Source organism: Daphnia pulicaria, chromosome 10 (assembly GCF_021234035.1).
Source record: "Daphnia pulicaria isolate SC F1-1A chromosome 10, SC_F0-13Bv2, whole genome shotgun sequence".
NCBI lineage: Eukaryota > Metazoa > Arthropoda > Branchiopoda > Diplostraca > Daphniidae > Daphnia > Daphnia pulicaria.
The window spans coordinates 4,199,594-4,224,001 of record NC_060922.1 but is presented as its reverse complement, the minus strand read 5'-3'; the positions used below and the strand labels follow the sequence as shown (position 1 = coordinate 4,224,001).

The following is a 24,408-nucleotide window of genomic DNA, read 5'->3' as shown; positions in this document are numbered from 1 at the left end:
TTTGGTTGTTTTGAATGGCTGTTTTGACAGCTCTACATTTAATTTAATGATTTTAGTTTTTAATTTAACAAAATTTTCTGAACTAGGCGCCTAATGGAATACTGCGATCTTCAATCTTGTCTAATGCAGTGCCATCGTGTTGGTCCGTGTCCCGTGTCGTCCACTCGTCCTCGTCCTCCTTCTGCGTTCTGCCGGAACCGGACGACCAGAATCGGCTGCGAAGAGTGATACTGAAAATCCATACTTGGCAACAGTGGACGAGCAGACGAGGTTTTTATTTCCGTCTGCAGCTGCGCGCCTGCGCCTGAGCACACAGTCACATACATTAGTTATTACGCAAGTCCTTGACCCATAGGCCAATTATTATACTTTCCGTGAAACGTTACGTACTATTCAGGGAACCATTCCAAGGCCGGATTATTTTCATTTACAGACGTTCTCAAACAATTCAATCTTTCGTCAACCTTGATACAAGGCGCATCGTGTCTCTGGCCATTTTTTCTCAGGTATGTTATCCCATGCTGTTACTAACGGAATTTGAAGTAATTTTCGTAGATCATGTACTAGTCCTTAACTAAAAGTCACGTTTTGTTTATGTAGCGTAATAAGGATTGCATCATGTCTCAATCTCTTTGCAATCTGTTCATGACTAAAACAGAAAATTTTGAACACTGTTAAGCTTTTATTGCCTGGGAGGATGAAGGAGTTGATTGCAAAGTAATTGACAAGAAATCTGTGGTTGAAACTTTCTTTGGTTTTTTTGAAAGGCGCCCTAGAAATGTTTATTTAAAATGTTTATGAATCAGTTGAACTTTTGAATTTCTTGTTCGTTTATAACAGTGGTATCATAAGTATCCTTTTGCATGATTAGTCAATGTAAGCTGGAATAAATTGATACTTGTGAAGATGTTACGATTTCATTTTACCTATTAGTTGAGGAATAGGTTATCATTGAGGCTTGCAAAGTTCCATGATCTTGTATTCAATCATTTATCGTCTTAATAGATTGTAGACAAATCTTAAGATAAATAAAGCTGGATATTTATATATGAGAGCTGTCTGTAAAAATATGAGTTTAGAGTTTGTGTCTTCCTAACTAAGAAAGTGGAATATATTGAACTAAACTGTTGATTTTCTCATTTATCCAGGATGTTGGGTCTGTAACATTTTCGATTTTACCCATTGTAAATGCAACAAGTTAACATGGATAAGACAAACTCTAGCTTTGGCATGTCCAATGCTAGCTCAAGAGTTTCCATTTTTTTATCGAACATGAGGTATGAGCATCTTATAGCAGGAATATCTGGTGGAGTTGCATCCACATTGATTCTTCATCCTCTGGACTTGATCAAAATCAGATTTGCAGGTAAATCTACATTCACTCTAGTTTTGAGTTGTTTTTATTAAAATAATAATTTGTATGATTTCTTATTTCAGTTAGTGACGGTCAGCTGAGTATACGACCTCAGTATTCTGGATTATATGACGCAATATGTAGTATAACTCGTTCAGAGGGGATCCGCGGTTTATACAGAGGTGTTGCACCCAATGTCTGTGGAGCTGGATGCGCTTGGGGATCCTACTTCTTTTTGTAAGTGGCTTCAAAATAGATCACTTCTGAGTTTTTATGGATATATATATATTTTTTTACAGTTACAATGCCATCAAAGTAGAAATGCAAAATGGAGATCCCACTGTAGCATTAAGCCCTACAAAACACATGTTAGCGGCTGCTGAAGCAGGTGTAGCGACTCAAATATTGACAAATCCTATATGGGTCGTGAAAACTCGTCTCTGTCTACAATACGGACCCGAAACAGTCAAACTCTCTGAAGAAAAAAGATACAAGTAAGGTTTTATCTATATTTTACGATGATTGTGTTCGAAATATTCATTTTATCATTTTTTTTTTTTAGGGGAATGGTCGATGCTCTAGTCAAGATGTACCGCTATGAAGGTATTCGCGGTTTGTACAAAGGATTCGTGCCTGGAATCTTCGGTGTTTCACATGGTGCCCTCCAATTCATGGCTTACGAAGAGATGAAGAATAGTTACAATAATTACCGAAATTTACCAATTGACACAAAATTGGTAAGTTATGACCAATAGATGATAGGAAGAATTGAATTTTAATATCAAAACTTTTTTTATCACCTTTATCTAGGCCACAAGTGAATATTTGTCGTTTGCTGCCCTGTCAAAATTGTTTGCCGCAACGGCTACTTACCCATACCAAGTAGTGCGAGCAAGATTACAGGACCAATACCGCGACTACAAGGGCGTCATGGATGTGATATCGCAGACGTGGAGGTACGAAGGTGTCCGCGGCTTTTACAAAGGCCTGTCGCCCTACATGGTCCACGTCACGCCCAATATTTGCCTGGTCTTCCTTATTTATGAAATGTGCACCGGAGAACGGTGATCTGTATATAGTTAGGATTTAAAGAAATTGCGCAGAATCGAGTACAACCGAATCCCCCCTTTTGTTTATGTACGGCTCGTTATGCCGGGCTAATCTTAGTTGGAAATTCCTGTACATATTAAGATCAATAACGAATCTCGCATTGCCCTCTTTGTGCCTTTGTCTTGTCATTTTCGCGGGGAGACGTCATCTTGTGTCTATAATTGAGGTAGTGTGGCTTTACAACAGTGGTGTGGAGTGACCTACAGCTTTTTCTTCTCTTATAATTTCAGGCATGAGGGTGTGAGAGGCTTTTACAAGGGATTGCTCCCTAACTTACTGAGGGTCACTCCGGCCACGGCTTTAACATTCGTCGTCTACGAGAATGTATCCCACGCGTTGAAATCCCTATCCAGTGGTCCAAGGAATCATCCAACCGAGAACAAGGATCAAACCCCAGCTAAACAAAATGCAAGCTCATCAACATCCTTAACGCCCAAAACTTAACACAAATTCCAGTCGTATGTTTCCTTCCCTGTTAGAGTGAAGTCGAATACATTTGTTGTTGTTTCTTTAATGACAAGATGAAGATTTCGAACCGGTAAGTTTTCATCTCGTCTACAAAGTGAGTTAACTTCAAAGTCATCAGTATTTTGCGTTTTTCAAGTTAATGACTTTCATTCATCCATTTGCAGACGGAGTTTTAAGGGGTGACGCAGGTGAAAGAAGGGAGAATGAGGCGAAAACGTGACTCAGGTGACTCCATGAAACGTGCATAGTATTGCGTAAGAATCGTTGCAACCTGTATGGGCTTTAGTGGTTTGAAACCTTTCCGAAGTATGACTTTCCCCAATTTTTCTTTGTGTGATAAGGAAAGGGAGAAAGCGCATTATTCTTTTCTATTGTTAATTCTTTATGCGCCATAATTGATTTTTTATAGATTTTTTTTTCCGGGTCATCCTGAAGAAACCGAACTTTTACTCCGTTTAAAGCGTTGGACTAGGGAAAGGATTGTGAGGCTAGACACACGCGCCGGTGTTATTGGAATATTACGACGTGGAGTATGAAGAAAAGAAGAGTCTGGCGTTGAATGAGGTCATTCGGCACAAGCCCTGGCTCATTTTCTTTCTTCTCTCTTCTTTTTCTTCCTTTTTTTAAGGGCGAAATATGGGTCAAGTATCAAGGTTAAGAAAGAATCTGGAAGTGAGGGATGACCTGGCGGAGCGTGGAGGCGGTGCCTTCCAGTCGGGAAAAGAAAGTGAATCATGCAACATCCTCATTCTCCTGTCGGTCCCGCTGTCCGACTGGGTATGGGATAACAAATCAACAATGCCAATCCCTTAGGGTGATTGCGAAAGGGAGGGTGTCAAATGGACGTTTTGCGTGTTGAAATTTCCTCTATTTTTCCAACTTTTCTATAGTATCGATGGTGAGCCACAGGTATTGCAAACAGGTGTCTAAAGATGAGCCGAGGGGGGCGGAAGGAGAAAATTGTTGGTATATAGGGAAGGTGAGGAGGAGCCAGAAATGGAAGGGGGCAAGCGAATAGGGGGAGGAGAAGGAGGGGGGAGGATGAGCAGCCTCAAAAAGGACAAGAAAAACGAAGAAAAGAAGATCAACCTACTTCTTTTCTGGACGGACACAAAAATATAACCAGCTGCATTTCGTTTGTCCTGCTAACCCAGAAATCGAAAAAACATAAAAAGTTTCCCTTTTGCCGTGACGTCTACTATACGGATGAATCCACTCTGAAGGAGTACAGGAATTTTTCCCTCCGTGATGCAGTTGTGGGGGCTAGAAAATCCGGCTAAACATGTTTTGACCAGAACTTCTATCGCATTCAAACATAACTATGCTAGAATTGTCTGCTAACCTATATTTCCCAAAATTGTCAAAAACCTGAAATTTGATTTTGCGATTCAGCAGCAGGTGACCGCACGACACGCGATTGGTCATTCTTCTTCCGTAGGCAATGCTCTCGATTTCTATACGGATGAGCCACTTCCGCTTATCGTTTTTTAAGTTACCTTTCATTTCGTATTCTCTCTGCCATTTGTTTTTAGGTCAAATCTCTAACTTGTTTTCGACAAGCCAAATCGAAGCCCTGCCTCCGCGACCGCCTATTCAGCCGAGTGGGAAACCAAAAGCTGATTGTCGTCAATTTCATCCGTCGTTTTTGTTTTGAAGCTTTCTCTTGGAGTTGCACCTTAATTATTTTCGATGCGGGAACCGTAATTCGTCAGCATCATTTGCATGTCTGTGCTGAATCGGATGATCGGTGACATCGGCACGTTTGAGGATTTAGGATGTAGTGAATTCTTCCGTGTTGTTCCAGCAGAAGGAGAAAATACAGTTTATAAACGCTGTATCTGTTGAGAGAAAGAAAGGCAACACTAACCAACTAAAAGGGGAGTTTTGTGGAGAAAATTGAGGACGAAAACTTTCTCCATTGCCTGCGAGGCGAAAATCTCTCCTGCTGAGAGCACTCCTCCAGTGAGAGGGTTGGCTTGCTGATGGTGGAGAAAGAAGAAGACACGGGCGCGTAGTATACTTTTTCCACTATTCCGTGCATTGCACAGAGCACCGGTGGGAGTGTATACTTTATCTACGGTGCTTTCTCCAATTGAATATCGGTCTCTCGAGCTCTTCTTCTCAGTCGATCTCACTCTTCAATGGCTCGACCTGCAGCCAAGTTCAACAGTTGAGCCGACCGATCCAGCTAGATAGTTCTTCTAGGTCTGCTCCCCGATCCGCTACCTGTAGACAGTCCATTCCGTCGTCTACCGCTACCAAGACAAGTGCTTCAAAGACGTCTACTCATACATTACCCAACTGGATCTTCTGCCTAGTGATTTTGCAACCGACATTCACCTGTTTCAAGTTAAACGATTCATTCCACTCTGACCATGCGGTAAGTCAGTTCACTTGTCAGTTTCACAATCTTACATTTGATTTGAAAATTTACCTTTTAAGTGTCGCCGTATTAATAGCGAGTGCCAACCATATTGCTCAAATCGTGACAATTATTTCGGTCGTTTGTTGGTTGAGCGCGTGAAAGAGGAACTGTGTCGCGTTCGTGAAGGCATGACCAAAAATCCAGTCCACATGGGAAATTCAGTTCACATCCTTGCGTGCGTCAAACCGTTTCCCACTCCGTTTTGGGGAAAGCTCTTGATCATCGTTTGCCTATTTTTTCCTCATTTTCTTATTATTATTCATCTTTCTGCCAAAACATTTCTAAACATCCACCAGACTTTCTCCGGATGCACGTTTGCACATCATAGGCGCCCACGTGATGACTCAACCGCTTGTGAACTGGATCGTCAACCACATAATTGAGCATTAACAGTCGTCGGCGTCATTCGCCGACGCCTAGCATCCGTATTGGAACAACAATCGTTATTCATCAGTCATCCTGGAAATGAAAAGTCGACCTTTAGTCATATTTTTCCTCCTCCATTGACGCCCTTTTAATAATCAGACCGAAATCGGGAAGCGAATCTAGTATTCAATTGTGTCTCCACGTTTCCTCACAACGACTATTTTCCTATTTTGCAAATGAAGGCGTCTAGCTTAGTTAGTAGCAATCAGGTCGCTGGCTTGACTTACTTTACTCCTTCCAAGGACTTATTGAAGTCGGCCACGGATCTTTGGAAGAATTGCGTTCCACACGAACGGCACCAGATCGCTGGATTATTGCAATGTTTTGATAAGAGGAGCGATGGTGCTGGATGGTGTTAAATTTTTTTCACAATTTATGGCTTTTAAAAGAGCTTCCGACCTCATTTGCAACTGTAAGTGGATATTCAGAGACGACCATTGACGAAACAGTATTTAGGTCATGTGGTACTTTGTTTGCTTTCTCTTTCTCTCTTCTCTTTCCTTCTTTTCTTCTTATTATACCTATTCTGTTTGAACTTTTTTTTTAAATTCTCTCTTATCTCTTTTGTGTTATGGCTCTTTATGTCAACACGCTATGAACCGTTTTCCGAATGATATCGAGGTGTTTTATTCCCTCAAAAACAGAGCACTCTATTGGTGTGTACCAGTTGCGGTTCGGAACGACTTTCTATCTACAAAAATCTGTTTTCCAAGTTTCTGTTTTTCTTCGCTAGATGGCGCGCCTGCTAGGAGAGGAAAAATCTAAATTTAAACTGATTTGAAAGTTTGTGGAGGAATTTTTTTTTTTCTCAGCTGACTTAATCGCGCCAACCGCGACTATTTTAATTTCCCGCCTGAAATTTGATTCAAGGGTGTTGAACATGTGGTTATGTTGTTATTTCCTCGCCAATTTTTTTGTCGCTTCAAGGATGGTTACTGTCTGACCATTCGCAGTTTCGACAGATGGGCGTTCATCGCAAATTAATCGAGACTTGACCAATAGAGAAATCAAATGAAACTTGGAACCGTGCCCAGGACACTAGATGCCTCATTGTTTATACTGATGCAACAGATTTTTTCACGCAATCGCACCTTTGATTTCTTCATATTTTTTGTTATATTGATTTTTTTTTTCTTTTTTCAGGATATCCGGGTACTTTCTCTTAGTGTTGGCGCTAGTTGCGCTGACAGCGTCTGCGACCTCAGCGCTCAAGCAGCAACATCCGGCCATCCGCACCGGTTTTCGGTCGGGTTTCCGCCGATCATCATCCTGGGTCTCGGCCGCTGCTAACGATGCCGACGATGTGACTTCCCAAGGCCGGGACGAGACCTCACGAGCCATTCAAGGTAAATCTTTCAACCCCTAAAAATGTCGGGAAAACAAATTTGAAAAGAATCGCACGATAAAACCGCCGTTACCAGCTCATATTTCATCCCATCTTCTCATAACATTTTATTGGTTTCTTGAACGTCCTATAAATAGCAAATGCAATTTCTTGCATAGAAACGTAATGAAATAGAAATCTTTGCGGGTGAAATGGTTGGAAGAAAATCTTAAGAAATAGAAAGTAAATTTAAGATCGCCAAATTATTAGCAAGATTTCTCTACCACGGAAAATGATGACGACAAATTCTAGTTTTCAATCTTGTCTGTATGTGGAGGTTAGTGAAATATAGAGATATTCCATGGGATGTTGACACTACCGGGCTTTCCCTTTCGCTTTTCACACTGTTATTTGTTACCTAACTACTTTATGTTCCAGTACGATGGCAAGGGCCCCACGCCACCCAAATCTTTCTTTATCTCACTCTTTCACTAGACCTCTTTATCTTCGGCACAAAAGCTAGACTACTGTATGTATCGTTCAGTCTGCATTTAACCGAGACTTTCACTCTCAATTGAAGCGATAAGAAAGAAAGCGAAAGTTTAGGGCCCGTTATATTTCCGATGTCGCATTTCCGCTTTTAGGCGATCCCCCCGCCAGAATGTCGTAAAAATGGTTTTGTACCTTAGCTAAACTGTCCAATCCGGCACTCTCATGCGCCGCCCGCCACAAGCCTATTAGCATACTTTTTTTTTATTATCCATACTTTACTTTCTATATATCCATGTGTGAGTTGTCCAATTCAACTCGGAATAAAATGAAGTCTTTGTGGGGATGGAACACGTGACTTTCTCTTATTTTTTATTGCGATGCGTCAGCTGGAACGGCAAAGAAAAAACTAGTCACTCTTGTAATTTTTATCACCCGTTTTTTTTCCCTATTCGATATTTAATAACGGTTTTTGTCGTGCGTTTAGTGAGTGGGGATAACGCCAATACGCTGAAGGATATGCCGACTAAAGGCGGCCGAGAAGAGAAAGAGCAAGTGTCTGCTACCACCACTACCACGGCTACTCCGACGACTTCTCTGGCTGTGGTCGACTCGAGTGACAACGAGGTCGTCACTGAAAATCTCTGGAAAGAAGAAAAATTGGCCAACGATGACGAGTCGGAGGCAGGCCAGCAGTCCACCATCCGCAACACGAGCGATGCGCGTGGCATCTTCAGTAACATGGTCAAAACCATCAACAAATGTAAGTGCCCCACTTTGATTGAGTTCTTTTGTGAATATAATTGCAGCTATTCAGCAACATTGTTGTTAACGATACGAGGAGAGAGAAAAGAAAACCATTGGTAGGAGCCATTTTTAAGAGATGAAGGAGAAAACGAGAAGGGGAAAGCATCAAAACAAATAGGCAATTATAATGAGTTAACGGAGAATTTCGTGATGCTCACGGTTTTTTTTTTCTCTTCCGATCCATGATTCTCGGGAGAAACGGTTCTGAAAATAAAAGCTCATAACAGCTGCTGACCGATGGTGTGAAACGGGATAGGCTCTACTGCCCAGCACAATATACAGACCTAATAATATCCCCTTGATTGAATTTTGATACCATAAAGTCGAGACCCCTAGCGATATCTTTCCGTCCATGAAACAGGAATGAAAAGAGATTATATCAAAACGAAAGAAAGAGAAAATGAAGAAGCAAAGAGGGACAGCACACATAGACTAGAAATACAAAAAGAGAAAAGGAAAGTTACGGCTCTAACCTAAATAAGACACCATCCGGTGACCGTCCAGATTATGATCGGTTCACTCTATAGATTTTATGCAGGACACAAGGTTGTGAAGTTTTCAATGTTTGTTTTTTTGACACAAAAAGCGGACGCGGGATCATAGTGGTACTTCCCAGCTGCTACTGAAGGTCAAGAAATGAAGCCAACTCTTTCTTCTTTTAATTTATTTAATCTCTTTCTCTCTCTTGTCCTAGTATGTTCAATTTATTCTAAAGTGAGATAGAAAAAAAAGTACCTGAAAATTTCAGTAGAAGGAAAAAAAAACAGATGTAGTATAGAATAGAAAGCTAGGTCGATCCCGAATCGCGAGTGGTAAATGCGTTTGTTTCCCATCAACCAAAGAGGTGGTTTGTCTTTGGCATTAATGAAGGCAGAAAGTTGGTGAAAGAAAGCTCTTTCTTCCTAGGACAACAGACCTCATCACCGTACACCTTGTGTCGTACTATTATTTCGCCCGAGGGGAAAATGAAACGATCTAGAAGATGAAAGTCTAGAAATCGATATGATATATGGGTTAGATTTCTGCCTTCATTCTGTCACAAGTAATATGTGCAATGTGACTGAAATTCTTAACCAAGTCATTTCTCATATTGATTTCTTGTATTTTGCAATTATTCTGATTTTGCCACCTTTGCGGAAGACCAAATTGTCTTTCCCTTTTTTCAATGAAGGTGTTTTTACGACATATATGCAATCAAATCTTTAATCGACTGTGTTTATATTTCATAAAAGAATTATAACAACTATCATTTTCAGGGAATTTGAGGGAAAGTAAAAGCAAAGGGAAATTGAGTTTCTTCCACCCATTAGATTTGGCTGGTAGCTTTAATACCCGCCCGTCTGCTGTTATATTTCCCTGGAAGCTGTTTGCCTACTTTATACAAATGATGATTGGAAATATATTTATTGTTGCGTCTATAATTTACATATCGCGATAGCACAATTCGGGGTAAAGCCTCGAGTTTTGTTTAAAAATCGATTTAAAGTTGACCCAAAAAACACCTGCCCGTATTCCTTCTTTACCTGCTTGCATATCTGATGCAGCCCATTGTTTTTGTTTTTTCCTTGCCTCATCTGCTGCTGGTCGCAGACAACGAATTTTCCCGAGTATAGTGCGCCGGCGACGTTCAGAAGGTGAAAGTTTCTTGCCCACTCATTCGTTTTCCCTCTTGAAGGCATGAAAAAGAAAACCAACGCAGCCGACCTCCTCTTCTCTCGTGTTGGAAGTGAAACCCTCCCTCCCTCCGAAAAACACACACCCAACAGCAGGGCCTTGAGTTAGAGATTGTTGTTGAAAATAAGGTGGTGTTCTTTTTTTCTGTTGTATATTCTTCTTTCTCCTCTTCATTCGCCTTCTCTCTTTCTCGACTGCGGTACTTCTTTATAAAGTGGGGGGTTTCCATCTGAGTTTGATCAGTCGAGCTCAGTAGCGACTACGGGAAAGATCGAATAGTTTGTCCGCTCTCGCCAACCCCAGACACTCTCCAATTGTGTGTTTCGGATGATTCGGCGTGAAAGCCAATAGTGACCTCCAACATTGTTTTCGACCCATCCCTCCCTATTGAGTGCATTTGTACGTTCGTCCACAGCCAAATAGAAGAATGAACATCCTGCGGATTTCTCCCTTGACGGCCGTGCTGGCTCTCATTTGTGCCCTACTCATCCTCTCTGACCTGGATACGACTAGGGCCCAGTTGACGAGCCAGTCCGAATCCGAGCTCTACAGTGGAACTGTCGTCTTTCCGGAGGATGACGATGAAATTGTCGGCGAATCCGCTCCTCCACTGGCCTTTCGTCCTCCGCCGAACAACCGTCGAGGGCCTCCAAATGGACAGCAAAACAGTCGGTTTCCTCATCCGGTCGACACCTTCCTGAAACCATTCGAGCCTTTATTCAACGGTGTTGTGCCAAATTTCTTCAATAATCAAGAGCCCAATTTCAACATCCATCATCATTATAATCAGCACGGAGGCAATTTTCATAATCAGGGCCCACCTCCTCTTCTTCCGCCACAGCAGATCCCTTCTCATTTGAATTTCCCCGGGCCACCCGTCAAAAGGCCCCCAAAGAATTCAATCAAGTTTCCATCAGATCTACCTCCTGGCAATCATTTCAATCACGAACAACGTCCTCTTCAATCTCATAACAAACGTACCAAGAAACCAACTGTTCATCGACAGTTTAAAGGTTCATTTCCATAGTATTCCGACGCTACCTGACGACGGACGATTGTTTTTTGTTTGTTTTTACGGTTGTATTTTTTTATGGTGAAGAAGATTCCCGACTGGCTTTGCATATCATAGCCAGATCTTCTTTTCTCTCCTTCTTTTATATGGCGATCACGGATGTGGATTTCCGATCCACTCCGGCGCTCCCGTTTTCTCAGCGCGATATTGGGGGAGAGGTGAAAGCGAAAACATTTCATCACGAGCTCGCCGTGAGGCTGATTCTGGTCTACTATGGATAGAGCCATAGAGTTATATCACATGACTTTCTTTATTTGTACCTACCTTAGTACATGACGGCTAGTACATGAGGTTGATGAGTGAGAACGATATGCGTTCAGGAGAAAGTCGGTTAGGGTTTTTCGGCGTCTTCTCCGTTGGTTTTTTTTTCCTCTTTTAAGGTTTGGCGTACCGATGGTTTCCCTCGCTCTCTACTATATCGTTGACAACGCACAGTCTGTGCTTGTTGTGGTTTTGCTTTTTTTTATTTTCTGTTTTTTTGTTAATGCCTGGCTGATGTTTGCGTCTGTATGGCTACCAAATTTAGTGATACAACCTAGCTGCGAGTACAAGGGTGTCAAGTACAATTGCGGCCTGAGTTTGGCCTGCACCCTCGCAGGTGGTGTAACTAAGGATGTTTGCAACGGCGGCCCTCTCTGGCAGTGTTGCGTGCCCAAATCCGCCGACAATGAAAATTCTGTCCAGGCACCGGTTTTTTCACTGAATGACGCAAGTAAGTTGTCCTCCTTCACCCCCCAACCATTCGGACGAAAAGAAGAAATAACCAAACAATTGACTTGACTTTCGGACAAAACGTCAACAACCCAAATCATTTTGGCCTTGGCCATTTTTTTAAGACTTTGTAACTTTGAATAGTAGTATCGCATGTCAATCATCATTGTCAACTTTTTCCCAAACACATTGTGACAAGCCAATGGCCTTGATCTCAGTGCAGTTTTCTATTCTTTTCTTAAACATTTTCTTTATTCATTTTTTATTTTTGTATATTTAAATCATTCTTTGGGTGGGTTCTGACGTAATCAAAATCATTGACACATAACAAATCAAAACACATCATATAATCAGCTCCGACGACGACGACGACTACTACTACCACGACTTCCGTGACGACGCGACGACCGACGCTGTTGAACGGTCCGTCTTTGGTCTTTTTCCGACCACCGTCTTTCAACCTGTTGTTGAGACCGACTCGACCCAGTTCAAGCAGCCCGTCCACCCAATACACCAGACCCAGTGGTAGGGCTGACTACGTGCCTTGGAGAATGCACGAGTTGTGATTACCGCACATCCATCGGCTCAGCAAACAGTAGATATAAAACATCTACAGAGATGTTGCACCAACGCGGGAAATTCAAACAAAACACGCAAAGCCATCCGGATTTATGGAACACAGCACGTAGTTAGCGTAAACACTGTCGAACTGTAGATTTTGTCTCACACACACAATTGCTCAACATTTTATTTACCGTCACTGTGTACTTTTTAATGCGCCGAAGATGGGAGCCAGCAACGCTTGTTTTTTTCACTTTTCTTCTTTTTAAAATCTGTCAAAAGCCCAAACTTAACAAACTATTTGGTGATTCTAGAATGCGGACTGACCTACACTCGTATGAATCGAATCGTCGGTGGTCACGATACAAGCTTCGGAAAAGTTCCATGGCAGGTAAAATGAAAAATAATCCCAACAATTTCATTTATTAAGAATCGCTAAACTAATTTTTGATGAACATTCTCCAAATATGAATGGTGGCGGCAGGCGTCGATCGTCAAGACCAGTTATCTCTCCAGGAGGGTCTCGTGTGGTGGTGCTCTCATCAACAACCGCTGGGTGATAACAGCTGCTCACTGCGTACACAGGTATCAACATCGGGATCCTTAAAGCTGTACGGAAGGGAAATCTCACTCTCGTTTTTGGTTGTGAACGCAGTACGGCCACGTCGGGGATTCGAGTTCGACTGGGCGAATGGAACATGAAAGACACCAACGAGCCTCAACCTCATGAGGACTACGATATCGATCGCAAAGAGGTGCGTTTAACTGAATAATCACTGTGAATTGGAGTAAACTAAATCTTTTGTGTTCGACAGGTTCATCCAAACTACAATCCGGCTGACTTCCAGAACGATATCGCCTTATTGAAACTTAAACGCGACGTAGTCTACAAGGAGCACATCATTCCTGTGTGTCTACCACCCGCAAACTCCAACTACGTCGGACAAACCGGAACCGTTACAGGATGGGGTCGCACAACTCACGGTTATTTATCCTTTCATTCCTGATGTTTTAAATTTGTTTTGGTTTTTTCCTCAACGGGAATTTTCTTGTTTGATTTAAAGGTGGAGCGACAGTGCCGGACGTCTTGCAAGCAGTCGACGTCCGCGTTATTGACAACGGTGATTGCCAGAAATGGTATAAAGATGCAGGCCGGCGGGAGACTATCTATAATGTCTTTACCTGTGCTGGTTACAAGGAGGGCGGTCGTGACTCTTGCCAAGTAAATATTGAATGCCAATCGCAAGCTTTTTATATCAAGATTGCTGACCAAATCATTTACAGGGTGATTCCGGAGGACCATTGACGATTGATAAGGATGGTCGATCTACCCTGATTGGTCTGGTCTCGTGGGGCATCGGGTGCGCTCGGGAGTCACTGCCGGGAGTATATACCAACATTCCCCATTTTGTTGACTGGATCCAGCAAAACATTCGCTAGTCAATTTCATCACCACAAGCACAAACTTCATCGAATAACAGTTCGCCCAAGACGAAAAATAATTCCATCTAATGTTTAAAAACAAATAATTCCATTTATTATTAGTGTTGTCTTGATTATTTTATTCTTGTTTATTTTCAATTATTTACGCTCCCGACGATAGTTAACGGACAGGATTCCGTGACACACTGTAAATAGTTCAATCACCTGCGAATTGATTCAGCGCACCCTTTCCCCAATGAATCATAGCCTCGAGAATGTCCCGATCCCTCCAGTGCCGCCTTTCATCATGCAGTGCAATCGTGCCTTCTTTGTCTCCTATTTTCTTTCCCCTTATACCGAAATCTCGTACATCGTCGAAACAAATCTTTTCTGTTGTGCATCCATAACATTTTGTGCGTGTCTGTGTGTGTGCATAAGAGGCAACTCATTTTCCAAAATAATACCATATTTCTGAATGCTGCTGTTAAGGCAAACGAATAAATGGGGAAAAAAAGACGTCTTGGCAAATACACATATCATCACGTCACCAATTTAGTGCAAGTCGTCGCGGCTCGTTGCTGATTACTGTAGATCAGGCGTGAAATCTTGCAATATTATTCAGAAGAAAATTTTTGAATGATGGCAATGAGGTTGGTGAAATTATATTCCGAACACCAATGGAGTGTGGAAAAATATTTTAAAAAAGTACCCAGAAATGAAATGTAGTGACATGACATCGTTTTCTTGTGGCGAATTTAGTACAAACTTGTGCACACAGATAGAAAAACCTAGTTAATAATATGAGGGAGCTGACAATTCGTGCGGGCTTATTACAATTACAAAAATTAGCGAAAATTAGCCATTAGAAAATTTGAACCCCTGGCATGTTTCTTTGTTGAAAAGAAAAGAAAATAACTAAAAACAATTCTTGTTGCAGGAAATAAAGATTTGACAACCTTGTATATTTTCCAGTTTTTCCTTCTATTCATAAATTTGGTCATTCGTTTCCGAAACAGTGAAACACTCAGTGAGGACGTATTACAATGTTCCATTATGAAAGTTAAGTCAAAAGGTTTTGTTTCGTTACGAGACTGTATGGTTTGCTCAACGTCAAATGTTTACATGTTTATTTACAGGAGATCTAGCCTGCAATTTCAAATCTGCCTAATAACCTTATCAGTTATTACGTGGCCTGAAACTGATGTGATGTCGTTGCTTGCTACTTGTATCGGTATGTACTATGTACGTATCAACAACCCATGCAGAAACACTTGAAGGAAAAGTAAGTGTGTTATGTCAACTGATTCCCATTTAAATATAGTCAATTGTTGACAGAGTAGATCTAGATCCTATTCTGTTATAGAATCGACTGTGTTGCATCTTCAATGGACATTTGGTTTTACGATACAATTTCCATGGGGTTAAACTAGACTTACTGTTTTTAGTTAGGAAGTCTTGCTAAGTGTAGATTCCATTGTAACATTTATGATATTAGAATGGCAACATGAGTACAAATTCCAAAATAGAGTATTCTTGTAGTTTTGAGGGGCTGTTTAACTAAAGTTTAACCTTTCATATTAATTTCCTTCTCAATATTAATTTAATATTTTTTCAATTGTTTTAACAGCATCTGAGTATGAGCTGTAGGGCCTGTAGCCAATTGGTGGAAGGTGTGAACAAGTAAGCTGTTGTATTTAGTGTGTAAGGCATCCCATGCAGAAACCAGAAATAATTCACAAAAAGGTAACTATGTCCATTCATTTCTCTTTTATTAGAAAGCTATTAGATTAAGTAACGGGAGACGAGAGAATAGATCCCTTTGCTTCAGTATTGTAACTTTCAGTGAAGTCTGTGGAGTGTGGACATTAGTGTTGGTGATACTGATGTTGATACATCGATATATCACCGAATCGGCATCGTCGGACTGAATATCAAGAATCATGATATATCGTGGTATCATGAAGTATCGAATTAACGCCATCTAGCGGTAAAAATAGAAAGTTTTTTTTTCGTGATTAACTCTTGATCGTTCGTTTTGTCTTGGTCGTTCTACCTGCCCTGATTATCTTCTGCCTATTGTTTGTGTCTGTGATAGTGGTTTGAATTGAAATGTCAGTTCAAGTCACTTGAAATGTCGCGATTTGTCGTCGTCGTCAATTTGAAATGTCGCACAAGTGCCATATGGGCTATGGCAATATTTCCAGGAAGTGAAAGAGGATAAAAGTCAATTGGGTTTGTGTTATTTGCAAAACTGTAGGTTCTTGCAAGAACACGCCAAATCAATGGAGACATTTAGAACTCCATCACAAAGAGGTATGGGAAGAGCTAAAGGGAAAAAGCAGCGCTCCAAATAGACGAAAGCGGGAAGATGACGACGATTTTTCAATGAATAAACTTACAGCACTCGTCAGACTCCCAGGTAGGAACCAAGAGCTATATCCACAAAGCCATGAACATGGAGTAGAAACAATCAATGGATGTCTCATATTTTCTTTGAAATTTTTGTCATCTTAATATTTTTATATTCTTTCACAAGATCTTGTAAAATGAAAGCGATGTGAATGATTCTGCCTCCACAAGGGTTCGAACTATCAATCTTTTGAGTGGAATGCCGAGATTATACCCACTTACCCATGACGTACGCAATGATATTAGTTATTTTAATGCTTTCATATGTGAAAGCCTAGTATTCTTGATATTTCATGATATTCGTTCATCAGATTTTCTAAATTGCCCGAGGGGATGTAAATTGAATAAACTAAAATTTTATTTCACTTGACCCCGGAAAGAATCGAACTCTGACACCCTGCGTCACTAGCCGAGACTATAGCCATACCCCCAAGACTGTACGAATAGATTCTTAGTTATTTGTTTTGCATCATATTCAGCGGTTTTTCATGATAACGATTCGCCGATATATCATGATACCATGATACTATGTATCGATTAATCGAATATCTTAAATATCATGAATATCACCAACACTAGTGGACATGTGGTTTTACATTATTTGATTTTCATCCTTTTATTTTTTTTTTATTAATTGAAAAACATGTTTACTATACATTTTTCTGCAAAATTTCTAATATCAAAATAATTTTGAGGGATTTTTGTGATTCAACTTTCTGTCAACTTGAATCTAATTTTATGCAAATTTTCTGGAATATGCCGCTTGTCTAGATGTGTAAAATTGCGTCCACCAGGTGGCGGAGTGTCTGTTCGTGAATGATGATCGATGAAGCCGCCAGTTGTTATTGAGACAGTGTACGGGAATGTGTTTCTGCTTCATGACGGTGTTCGTCGCTTTACATTAAAAAATGTTTCCACATCATTCGACCAAGCTGAATCGAAAGTGAACAATTCTAAAGCAAGTTATAAGTCAATTTTGAGAGTTTTGACTTTTTGAAGTCCATTTACTAATCTACTTAATTTTTTTTTTGTATAAGCATGTCGAAGATCTTGTCTTTCTCCACGTGATCGCTGCCGTGTCATGAAGGTGCGTCTTTGAGAGGGTCTCTATTATATTGCATTTGATAATAATGTGATGGAAACAGGAAATCTGAAATGGTAATAAAGTACTTTTAAGGTAAATCAAGTAAGTTAGCATTTTGTTCTTGATGTCGAAAAGAGTGACATTTTAAATCATGCTTCCAAATAAGACAGCTTTTGTGGAAGTTTTGTTGTCGGTTTCTAACCGATCAGTACAGAAATGTTATCTGCAACTTGAAAAATGTAATGAAAACTTTCACAAAGAGATCTATGGTCATCTTCATGATTTATTTTTCTCTAGTAATCTAAATTGAAGTATATTATTGCCTCAAGCCCTCAACTACAACATGTTGCAGCCACTTATGATAAGTTGAAGCTAAAGTGAGCACAATTCCAAGATTGTGCTTTCTTGTAGTTTTGAGTGACTGTTTAGTTTGACTTTATCCCTTTCATTATATTACATCCAACAAGACACTACCTTCTCAATATAAATTTAATATTTTTCAATTGTTTTAACAGCATCTGAGTATGAGCTGCAGCCAGTTGGTGGAAGGTGTGAACATGTTAGCTGTTGAATCAGTTTGAGGCGTCTCATGCAGAAACCAAAAATGATAAGGTAACTAGGCCTTTATTCATTTATTTCTCTTGAAGAAAGCTTTAGGTTAAGTAATGGTAGACCAGAGGGTAGATTTGTTTGCTTCAGTATTGTAACTTTCAGTTAAGTCTATGGACGTGTGGTTTTACATGATTTGTTTGTCATCCTTCACATTTTTTTTTTTTTTTTTTTTTTTTTTTGTCAAATTGGAAGTTTAAAGAAAATTTTCACAAAGTGATCGTTGGTCATCTTCATATTTTTTTTCTCTAGTAATCCAAATTTGACTACTTCCTGCTTCTAAATAAGACAGCTTTTATGAAAAGAACATCAGCTTGTGAAGAGTTGTAAATTACTTTTGATCAAACAGAACAGAAATTCCCTTCATTCTTAAAAACTTGAAATGAAATCTTCATCTTTGGTCATCTTCTTGATTCATTTTTCTATAATTTAATGTAAATTTGAAGTAAATCTTTGCCTTAATTACTAAGTGTTAGAAACATTTATATTACGAATGTAAACTAAAGTTAAACATATCTTGCATATTTTTTTTGCTTTGTAAATTTTATTTTATTTTCTGGTATCTTTTTTCACATTTCAAAATGTTATTGGTTCATTACCGTTCTTTTGCTTTGTAGGATTCCATGGTCAGTTTGATGTTTGTGGTGTTGCTGTTTGGTGTGAAGTGGGTTTGCAGTTATTTTCCACTTGAAAGATGCGCTGAAATGGAGCTTCGTCATCCTTGCAGTTCAACATCATACTTCAATGTGTTATTTCTCTATGTTTGTGTCCGTGCTGTGTTGAACTGTTGGGCATAACAGTCAATGTTGTCTTATGGCTGTCAGACATATTTTGTCGGCTGCATTTTGTCAACGTGTCGTCTCTTGCTACCTGTACTGGCGTTGAGGTAGTGCTTGATGAAAAGTATCATTTAGTTTTTCAGTCGTTATTGCAGCCTAAGCTGGTGAAAGATCTTTTTGCATCAAGTAAATCTGGCTGGTTTTTGTGTGTGTGTGTGTTGATGCAGGGTTACGGAAGTTGCATCATTAATATGTTGAATTGTCATTGTGTCTGCAGTTTATCGTTCATAATTTAGGAAAGGAAAAAACAAAATTACTGGGAATTTATGTCAATAAATAATAAACTTGCTTTCGGGATTGGGAAAGGAACGTGGAGGTTGTTAGGTAGAAGTGTGGTGACTTAAGTATTCATTTCTCAAAATATAATGAGGTATGTTAAAATGTACTGATGGATAACAACTTTATAAATCCACAACAATATTGTAATATTGAAACGTAATACCTAATTAACCTAAAACATACAACATCTAAAACCTTAAACCTTTTATCTAGTACTTTCATAACCCACGATCCAAAACAAAATACCCTACAACATCCATATGCTTTCAACCGATTATCTAACGTTCTTGTTTACATAATTATTCTATGATTTAGATAATATGTTACAACATAAAATTTTTTGTAATTTTAATTTTTTTAAATGTTTAACGATTAAGTACATTTTAACACACTTCATTATATTTTGAAATATGAAATTATCAAATCGACATCTTGCCAACTATTAACCACTACACTAATTACCCAATCTCGAAAACTTGAATGTTATATTATTTTTCATACATCTGTTATAAATCCGTTCCTAACTTATAAACAAAAATATTACAATGAAAACTATTATTCAATATTGTTACATAAAGTCAACATATTTATAATTTTAATTTTTATAATATCATTTGAAAATTATATTTATTAATAATTATTTGTTATTTGTGTAACGGCCATTTTCCCATTATATAGTTAATTGTCATTTTAATTGCAATTGACCGTTCACATGTTAGGAAGGGAAAAATAACAGATTTATGAAAAATTTATGACAAATAATAAACATGTTTACGAGATTGGGAAATATTTGTAGAGGTTGTTTATTGGCAGGATGTTGACTTGTTTTCATAAATTAAATTGTATTGGGCTATGTTTCAATATACTAATACGTTAAATGTGGATAAAATTGTAATAGATTTACAAAATTTTTATCTTACATTATATTATCCAAATAACTTACAATCATACATCAATTGTGGTTACAAGGACATTAGGTAATAGGTTGAAGGAATATTGATGTTGTAGGGATATGGGTTAATTGGGTATTTTGATGTAATAACAAGAGTTATGGGATAATAGATCAATTAGGTAAAAGGTTGGAGGATTCTAAGTGTTGTACGATTTTCAGTCAATTAAATAGGTTGTAACATTATAGGAGTTTTTGTGGATTTATAAGTTTTATCCACATTTTTCGCATCAGTACAATTCAACATACCTCATTATAATTTGAGATATGAAAACTCAAGTCATTACCCTCCCACTCGACAACCTCCACATTCCTTTCCCGATCCCGAAAGCATGTTTATTAGTTGTTTGACATAAATTCCCCATAATTCTGTTTTTTTTTCCCCCTTTCTAAATTATAAACGGTTAAGTGCAGTCACAATGACAATTCAACACAATAATGATGCAACTTCCGTAACACTGCATCAACACAAAACACAAAACAAAAAAAAAAAAAAAACAGACAGATTTACTTGATGCAAAAAGATCTTTCACCAGTTTGGGCTGCAATAACGGCTGAAAAAATGATACTGTTCATCAAGCACTACCTCAACACCAGTACAGGTAGCAAGAGACGACACGTTGACAAAATGCAACCGACAAAATATGTCTGACAGCCATCAGACAACATTGACTGTTTGCCCAACAGCTCAACACTGCACGGACCCAAACATAGACATTATCACATCGAAGTATGATGTTGAACTGCAAGTCTGACGAAGCTCCGTTTCAGCGCATCTCTCAGGTGGAAAATGACTGCAAACCGGTTCACACCAAACAGCAACACTATAAACAGCTCATACATCAAACTGACCATGGAATCCTACAAAGCAAAAAACAAAACGTTAATGAACCAATAACATTTTGAAATGTGAAAAAAGATACCAGAAAATAAAATTTACAAAGAAAAACAAAAAATGCAAGTGATGTTTAATTAACTTAATCTTACAATCGTAAAATAAATATTTCAAGCACTTAGTAAGTAAGGCAAAGATTTTCTACAAATTTACATTAAACTCTAGAGAAAAAATCAAGAAGATGACCAAAGATGAAGATTTCATTTCAAGTTTTAAGAATGAAGGAAATTTCTGTTCTGTTTGATCAAAAGTAATTTACAACTCTTCACAAGCTGATGTTCTTTTCATAAAAGCTGTCTTATTTAGAAGCAGGAAGTAGCCAGATTTCATCTAAATCTAATGTTTAACTGAAGTCAACTCTAGACAAAGATCACGCATAGGTGGCACACAGAAGTGGTCAACAGTTGAAGCAAAATGGTAACCTAACCCACTTGATCTATCTTACAAATATCATTACCATTTCAGATTTCCTGTTTTCTTCACATTTATGTTTTGCAATATAGTAGAGACCTCATCAAAGAGACATCTCGTTGACACGGCACCGCACGTTGAGAAAGGCAAGATCTCCGACATGCTTGTCACAAAATTCAAGTAGATTAGTAAAACGAATAAAAATATTGCAAAGCAAAACACAAAAAATATATGCAAATGATATTTACTGTATCTTGCAGATGGTTGCAAGATCAATAAATGGTTGCAATGTACTGTAGTTAAGGCAATGATGTACTTCAAATTTAGATTACTAGAGAAAAAGATATCATGAAGATGACCAACGATCACTTTGTGAAAATTTTCTTTTAACTTCCAATTTGTGAAAAAAAAATTGCAAAGGATGAAAATCAAATAATGTAAAACCACATATCCACAGACTTCACTGAAAGTTACAATACTGAAGCAAAGAAATCTACTCTCTGGTATCCCATTACTTAATCTAAAGCTTTCTTAAAGATAAATAAATGAACATAGTTACCTTATCATTTTTGGTTTCTGCATGAGATGCCTCACAAACTGATTGCAACAGCTAACATGTTCACAACTTCCGCCAACTGGCTGCAGCTCATACTCAGATATGCTGTTAAAACAATTGAAAAATTATAAATTAATATTGAGAAGGAATCTCTCGTCTCGTGTGATGTAATCTAATGAAAGGGATAAAGTTAAACTAAACATTCCCTCAAAACTACAAGAATACACTATTTTGGAATAGTGCTCACTTTAGCTTGCAACTGTATAATAAGTGGTTGCAACATGTTGTAGTTGAGGCAATGAAACTTTAAATTTAGATTACAAGAAGTCAATGAAGATGACCGAAGATCACTTTGTGAAATTTTCTTTAAATTTTTTAAGATGAAGGGCAATTTCTTTATACTGATTGATTAGAAACTGACAACAAACTTTCCACAAAAGCTGTCTTATTTGGAAGCACGGAAATAAGATAGTATTTTGTTCTTGATGTCGAAAACAAGTGACAACCTACTTGATTTACCTTAAAAGTACATTATTACCATTTCAGATTTCCTGGTTTCTTCACATTATCGTCTTGCAATATAGTAGACACACCTTCATGGCAGCGATCACGTGGATAAAGGCAAGATCTTCGACATGCTTGTACAAAATAAATTAAAAGAGATTAGAAAATGAACTTTTCGAAAAGTAAAAACTCGCACAATTCACTTACATGCTTTAGAATTATTCACTTTCGTTTCAACTTGGTCGAATGGCGTGGAAACATTTTTTAAAATGTAAAAGCGAAGAACACCGTCATTTGGCAGAATTTCCCGTACGCTGTTTCAAAAGCAAATGGCGGCTTCGTCACTCACGAACAGGCACTCCACCACCTGGCGGACACAATTTTACCTAGCGCCATATTCCAGAAAATTTGCATAAGATTAGCAAGCAAGATGACAGGAGTAAAGACTAAAGAGTCTAAAGACTGTAAAGTTGAATCACCAAAATCCCTCAAAATTATTTTGATATTAGAAATTTTACAGAAAAATCTATAGTAAACTTGTTTTACAATTAATACAAAAAAATTAAAAGGATGAAAATCAAATAATGTAAAACCACACATCCACAGATTTCACTGAAAGTTACAATACTGAAACAAAGGGATCTATTCTCTGGTCTTCCATTACTTAATCTGAAGCTTTCTAAAAGAGAAATTAATGAACACAGTTACCTTTTTGAACATGATAGTGTAACAAATCCGCAACAACACATCCCAGGAAACACCAGCTCCAATTAAGAAACTGCGTTGTAGATTGACATCGGTGGCCGACTCCCGATCTTCGGCACGAATCATACAGAGCTGTTAAACGAGTTGGAAATTTAAAGGAAACTTAAACAAAAATAAGATTTTTGCCTCTTACTTAAAGATTTTCGATCCTCCGACTGTCCACTAAAGAACGGCTTCTGGCGGGAAAGTGTTATGGAAAAATGCATCTACAACTAGAACAAATGTTGACTGGAGCTAGTAATCAGCAAAATTCCAGGATTACACACCTAAAACACGTGAATTTCAATAGTATATGATACAACCTGTCACGTAATTCCTTAACAAAAAACAGAAAATGGTTTTAGGTCTTTCTTATATATTAAGTTAGAGTGACTAGAGTGACTACAAGAAATCCTAAATAAACTGTTGTGTATTCACCTGGGTGTTTTGAAGAACGAATGAAGACAAGAAGATAACGGTCGGCCGAGAATTTTCTTTTAGAGGCCTTGCATTAGTCACCACAGGTCTGTAATATTTTGGTTTCAATTTTATGGAAAACCGCGATCTCACTATTAAGTATTAAATAGTCAATAAATTGCAAGACAAGAAACAGTAACGAATGTCATAACAGTTCTCTTCGTATTCTTCATGTCTAAAAGCCAAAACTCCAAACGAAGAAAAGCAGACGACTAATAAAAACCAAAACAAAATAATAACACGCCATCTATTTTCGAGAAAAAAGACTTTTCAAAAACACCTTAGATCCCAAAATGCACCTTGGAGAGGTTATGGCTGGTTTTTTATATCGAAAATATGTCTCTGGACACTAATCGAATCGTCCTGTTGAATTTGACATTTCACTAGTTTGACTCTGACTGGTGCGAAATCGGCAAGTCCGAGGAGTGAATGGTGATCATAACCTCGATAGGGTTGAATGCGGTCATAATCAGTAGGATCAGTGAATGCGAGCCTGAGGCCTGAGCCTCCCGCTGGAGCAGCGGCTCCAAGAATCCGGCCGAGGAGGCCAATTGAGGAGGAGGAACTCCAACTCTGCTGGATCCGTCCGTGTGATTCGTCGGAGGAAGACTCCAGCTCTATGGACGAAGACCAACGCGGATTAAACCGGGAATTGGAACGGAATCCAGCCTTCGCCGCAGTTTACGCCAGAGCAGAAGAGTCAAGGGGTTCGCGAGGCCACTTCAAGGCGCGACCGGGCCTGGGCTGGACCAGGAGGTACACCAGGGAGAGAGAAACCAGGTACGACTAATAATACAAAAATTTTATTC

The 24,408-nt window shown here is 38.9% G+C and overlaps 2 protein-coding genes and 3 long non-coding RNA genes across 11 annotated transcripts; 4 read left to right on the top strand and 1 right to left on the bottom strand.

Moving 5' to 3' along the window:
* Positions 1-260: 260 nt before the first annotated feature.
* Positions 261-2,978, top strand: LOC124314458 (mitochondrial folate transporter/carrier-like). Of its 2 annotated transcripts, none has more exons than XM_046779665.1 (7): positions 261-506; positions 1,149-1,366; positions 1,438-1,591; positions 1,654-1,848; positions 1,917-2,091; positions 2,165-2,310; positions 2,695-2,978. In XM_046779665.1, the coding sequence occupies exons 2-7, from the start codon at positions 1,189-1,191 to the stop codon at positions 2,906-2,908; spliced, it is 1,062 nt and encodes a 353-aa protein (XP_046635621.1). In that variant the 5' UTR covers positions 261-506; positions 1,149-1,188; the 3' UTR covers positions 2,909-2,978. The 2 variants fall into 2 exon arrangements, with proteins under 2 accessions (XP_046635621.1, XP_046635623.1); XM_046779667.1 differs by lacking the exon at positions 261-506 and adding an exon at positions 640-717.
* Positions 955-21,719, top strand: LOC124314518. Its single transcript, XR_006911277.1, has 3 exons — positions 955-965; positions 15,131-15,133; positions 21,590-21,719. It is a non-coding gene; the product is annotated as an uncharacterized LOC124314518 (long non-coding RNA).
* LOC124314443 (serine proteinase stubble-like) lies at positions 3,968-14,390 on the top strand. 3 transcript variants are annotated; one of them, XM_046779630.1, is made up of 10 exons: positions 3,968-5,312; positions 6,927-7,129; positions 8,084-8,359; positions 11,676-11,861; positions 12,736-12,812; positions 12,906-13,006; positions 13,077-13,176; positions 13,237-13,405; positions 13,486-13,643; positions 13,706-14,390. In XM_046779630.1, exons 1-10 carry the CDS (start codon positions 5,308-5,310, stop codon positions 13,859-13,861), a joined length of 1,431 nt encoding a protein of 476 aa, XP_046635586.1. In that variant the 5' UTR covers positions 3,968-5,307; the 3' UTR covers positions 13,862-14,390. The 3 variants fall into 3 exon arrangements, with proteins under 3 accessions (XP_046635586.1, XP_046635585.1, XP_046635587.1); XM_046779629.1 differs by lacking the exons at positions 3,968-5,312; positions 6,927-7,129; positions 8,084-8,359; positions 11,676-11,861 and adding exons at positions 8,408-11,014; positions 12,214-12,385; XM_046779631.1 differs by lacking the exons at positions 3,968-5,312; positions 6,927-7,129; positions 8,084-8,359; positions 11,676-11,861 and adding an exon at positions 8,413-11,090.
* LOC124314512 lies at positions 17,290-18,912 on the top strand. The gene is made up of 3 exons (XR_006911271.1): positions 17,290-17,339; positions 17,852-17,948; positions 18,563-18,912. It is a non-coding gene; the product is annotated as an uncharacterized LOC124314512 (long non-coding RNA).
* Positions 20,199-23,795, bottom strand: LOC124314495. Of its 4 annotated transcripts, none has more exons than XR_006911243.1 (8): positions 23,561-23,795; positions 23,277-23,409; positions 23,087-23,215; positions 22,586-22,764; positions 22,394-22,512; positions 21,878-21,979; positions 21,365-21,481; positions 20,199-20,873 (listed from the first exon to the last, which is right to left on the bottom strand). It is a non-coding gene; the product is annotated as an uncharacterized LOC124314495 (long non-coding RNA). The 4 variants fall into 4 exon arrangements; XR_006911242.1 differs by having other exon boundaries at positions 22,413-22,512; positions 23,561-23,794; XR_006911244.1 differs by having other exon boundaries at positions 22,413-22,512; positions 23,277-23,355; positions 23,561-23,793.
* Between the last annotated feature and the right edge of the window lie 613 nt (positions 23,796-24,408).